Source organism: Phaethon lepturus, unplaced genomic scaffold, assembly GCF_000687285.1.
Source record: "Phaethon lepturus isolate BGI_N335 unplaced genomic scaffold, ASM68728v1 scaffold50671, whole genome shotgun sequence".
Classification (NCBI taxonomy): Eukaryota; Metazoa; Chordata; class Aves; order Phaethontiformes; family Phaethontidae; genus Phaethon; species Phaethon lepturus.
This window is the reverse complement of record NW_010517970.1, coordinates 368-5055: the sequence shown is the minus strand read 5'-3', so window position 1 is coordinate 5055 and position 4688 is coordinate 368. Positions and strand designations below refer to the sequence as shown.

General features: G+C 37.2%; 1 protein-coding gene across 1 annotated transcript in view; it reads left to right on the top strand.

Annotated features, from left to right (window-relative positions):
* The window catches only part of GLO1 (glyoxalase I), a 6218-nt gene extending 5090 nt beyond the window's left edge, over positions 1-1128 (top strand). The window contains exon 5 of the mRNA XM_010296552.1: positions 767-1128. Within this exon, the coding sequence (XP_010294854.1) occupies positions 767-855 (89 nt within the window). The 3' untranslated portion in view covers positions 856-1128. The remainder of the gene's footprint in view (positions 1-766) is intronic.
* The last annotated feature ends 3560 nt before the right edge of the window (positions 1129-4688 follow it).

Genomic DNA, 4688 nt, shown 5'->3' with positions numbered 1-4688 from the left:
CCCCCGCCCCGCGTTACTGAATCAGGTATCTAGTATTCTCTCAGAAGTTTTTTTGTAACTAGAATATATTAAAAACTACATTGGTCCTGTTACAGTAAATATCCTAAAAGAGCAAGTATAATTATAAGTGTGTGGTTAACGCTTCAAGATTACAAATTAAGCTGTGCTATCTTAATATACTATTCAAGACAACTTTTGGGGACCTTGTTTTAATGAGTAATATTTTTTCCAACAGTAAAATTTAAAACATTACTGCCCTGCATTTCTCTGTTTTATGAAGCGATACAAACGTGTACTGTAAGGCACATTGAGGAGGGAAAAAAACGCAAAACCCGGTAATTTAAAACTTCAGTGTGGAGACAGGAATGATGAGAGATGGACGGGGTGGAGCAACACAGGATTTTATACTGGCAAAGCTGGTTCAAGAAAGTATGTCAAAACATCCTGGAGAACAAAAATACTTTTCAGAATTTAGAGGATGATCACTTAAAGGGGCATATGCAGAAAACTTCAATCAACACAACACAGAATTTCAAAGTGACTTTAAACTACAGCTTTGTTGAGAGCAAGATTGACAATTTAGCATACAAAGATCTAATGCTGATTAAAAACTAACCTGGATGTTTTCATAATTAGCTGTCTAAATTTGAACTAGTTCTCATGCAAAAGGAAAAAAAGGAGAAATACTTTTCAAAGTGGTCATATTTCACATTAAGAACTAGTCACGTAGTCTTAACTTTATCTTTTTTTTTTTTTTTCCTAATAGGTAAAATGAAAGGACTTGCATTTGTTCAGGATCCTGATGGCTACTGGATTGAAATCTTGAATCCTAACCACATGGTGACTCTCACTTAGTTCTAATGAAGTATATTCTATAAGAGATGCACATTTTCAGTCCCCTGGAGAAAACCTGTAACACTGTTTGTGAAATCCTCACTTAGGAGAGGAATCAGTAGTGTTCAGTCTCCTCTAAAACTTATCCCCTGGGACCTCAGTGTATTTGAATTCTTTTTTGTTGTCCTGTGATTTGCTTCCAATTAGGAATACTCAGCCATCTTTTGGAAGAGTGCTTACACAGATTCTCCTCTTGAACACTTGTTAATATTTCAATAAACATTCTCAAAAGATGTTACCAGAAATTCAGTGCATCTCACACTGTTTAGATTAAAACTAACAGCAACAATGAAATAATGATGTGTTACTACTGATGATTTTCAAGAAAGAGGAAAAAAAAAGATGACTTCATAAAAAAGTATTCTCAAGTTAAAAGATCCTGAAGGCTTCATGCCCTATCTTGTATACAAGAAAATAAAATGGCAGACTAACTTTGACTTGAGTAGTAGCATGTTTACGAAAGTCCTAATCTTACATTATGCCAAGCAAAACTCTTTAAGGAGCAGCCTTAAACAGCCTTGCCTGGAACAAGAAACTTTGTGGCGGCAATAAATCAGTCCAGCAGAAGGAATTCAGTCTTTCAGCTTCCGGCTGCTGATTGACAGCCAAGATAAGAGGTCTTATAGTTGCTAACTCCCAGTGATCCTTCTTGTGTCTTCCAACACTAGAAAAAACATGTTCATAATTTTTGTTTCAGTGAAAGTGTGGGGCTATATTTAACTTCAATGCTCTGTTTGTTCTGCATTAGGAAATTAATGAAAAAGAGTATGTGAAACAAGTTTCCTACTAGTAGATGTTTTGATCTGCCCATTCAAAATGAGTGATGGTTACTGAAATGATACCTACAAATAGCAGGAAAACATGTAACATTTACTTGTTACCCAAATTACTTGATTTTTTTTTTTATGCTGTTCCACCTCTTAAGAACAGTGTAAAACCTGTCAAGTTTTGAAATCCTGTTGTTCCCTCCAACAAGAATAAAAACACACCACCCTGCCCTGCCTTAGTGTGGTTCAAGCACTTAACTCCTCTGAGTTTTCAGTTACGTGACTATTTTGAATAGTGTAATGGCATTGCGATTCACTTCCAAATAAAGCATTGGTGCAATTGAAGCAGTATGACCTGTTGTTTTGCTAACTGTTGAATCCTAGATAACTGAAAGGCAATTTGTTTTGGTTCGTGGATTTTTGAGAAGAAACATGATGCTAAAAGACAGAATATGAATTGGGAGTACAGTAGTGAAGAAGATAACTCTGTGACTTGATTAGCAGGATGTTTTAGTAACTTAATGATAATGTGCAGAGTTAATAACTGTCAATAACTCCCTGGCTTATAAGTTAAAACAGAAATGTAGAAAATACTGCATTTGATTTCTGCTATGCTAATGTAGATATTAATGACTTTAATGCTAATTCTTACTGTCCTATATACTTATGTGAAAAATCCTTAATTCTGTGTGCCTCATTTTAACAAGCTAGCATATATAAACTCAGTAATTTTACAGACCTCCACATGAAGAGTTGTCCATAAAACTTAATCCAAGTTACTTTGTTTACCCTTGGAAATGAGTAAAATAAGATTACACATTTCATCTGAACCTTAGGTGTTGGAAAAAGGAATGTGAAAACTCTTGCTCTGCTTACAACCCCCTATGGATGTGCAAGCAATCATAAATTCATTGGAAGGTAGGCATAGTAACTCAAAAGATAATCTTTTTTCAATTTTATATTTGTTATATGAAGCAACCCTGATCTTTTCAATTGTCATTTGTATGGTATTTTCTGGCTGGTCTCCACAGTATCTATACTGTGCTTCAGGTGGTGCCTTATCAGTGTCATTCATATACAATAGACTCTTTCCCTTCCTGAGTATTTGCCAAGTTGCCTTTCTTCTGCAACAATAAACACCGTTGGTTCATGGTTGCATTCTCTCTTTCTTCTCTCCTGTACTTCCAGAACTAATACCTACCCTGTTCCCTCTCCTGTTCCTGGTGTGGTTGATTATTCTCTGGTGTGTTAAGTCATTTTGATAGGGACAATATAGTTACTACTGTTTGGAGTGAGATCTCCTGAGTTGTGAGCTGTTCTAATAGTTGTCACCATGTGATCTCACAGTTGTCTTCCTCCCAGATGTGGGGCTTTTGACATTGCACCCCTTGCCCCAAGCAGGCTAATTCAGTTTAATAAAGTGGCAAAGATTTTCTTGAATGTTGGGTTTGTTTTATGCCAAGTTTACTAAGCAGACATGAGGAGCTAGTTCAAGACTCCTTAACTTCCTGAATGAATAAATAAAACTGTTCCTTTCAGCAAAAAGTTAGGTTGGCTCAGCTGACTCATGAAACCTCATCCTACTTTAAAAAAAGGTACACAATATTGCAGAATAGGTTAGAGCAGCAATTAGGAGCACTCTGGAGACTACTGTACTGTAACTTTAGTATGGTATCTTCTGAAGTTAATAGGATAAGAGTAGTGCCAAGAAGCATGAGAGCTACAGCAGCGAGGCAAAGCACTTAGTTGATTGCAGCTTACATAGGTGGTGATGGCTGAACTGCGTTTTTCATATACGTCCCTTCTGCTGGTGTTCTGAAATAGGAACTTAAATAAAACTCAAGTGAAGCACAGGTGCTAACTGCAGCTCCTTACGATTGAGAATCTCATTACATTACATTACATTCTGTGAGTAGAAAAATTGTGTAGGCTAATAATAGTCCAAGTTCTTTATTTGGATAGATGATCTAAAAGCTTTACGACCAAGGCATTGGCAAGGAAAATCTCAACGTTTTACAAGCATGGAACTTAGCATTTTATCAACACACACAGTTTCGTTCAGACTTGTTTCACTACACTTCAAGCTACAGGTGTGGCTGGAATAATCTATTGACCCAATTGCATGGAATCCAGTAATTAAAACCAGGATAGTTTGTAAATGAGGTAAGTAAAAGAGTGTGCATAAGGAGTTCAGTGGGTAACTACACAAGGAACAGGCTATGTTGAAGGTTCTCTGCTTATTACTCAAAAGTTACTCTAAGCATGTTTGCTGATCTTGGAATGATCCTGTTTTTTTTTTTTTTAATTTCATGTGCTTGACAAAGTGTAGACAACATGATAGATGATGAGGTAATAAAGAGGAAACTAGTAAAAACCACTGGCACCTACAAACTAGTTACAGCAATATCATGAAGTGGGTAAGGTATGGGGTTTTTTTTACCAAAAAAAAGTTGCTGTTTGCTGTCCTGAGCACTAATTAAAACCAGTATTCTTAGTTAGGAAATCCAAGAAAAAGCTACCAAAGACAAACATTTACTGATTCTTATAGCCCGCAAAGATGTTAAAGATTTTAGAGGTAAAAACGTTTGAAATTGTTTAATGTTCTCACTGGTTACAGATGATGTTTTTACTTCTTCCAAGTAACACTTCTGCTCAATGAAACATGGAATTAAATAGCATGTAGTGCTTTGCCACTTGGAGGTCCTAAGTTCACCTTAATGCAGTACAACAGAAACGAACGGTCATGTGAGTCACGTCCACCTTCTCCCTACGGACGGCAAGAGGCTGCCATTAATCAAATCGTTTTTTCATTACAAGGAAACAAAGGAAACGTGTATTTCAAACGTAGCCGAGTACCCGCAGATGAGAACGATGCGGAAGCTTTACCCTCAGTTGCCATTTTATAATGGCGGGGCGTTTCAACGTCGCTGGCGTCTGAACACATGCCCCGTTCCAGACGAATGTCGGTACCTGCTGACAGGCTGGCTGCTGCACGCGAGCAGGATGCCGCCACGAAGGCCCCGTGCA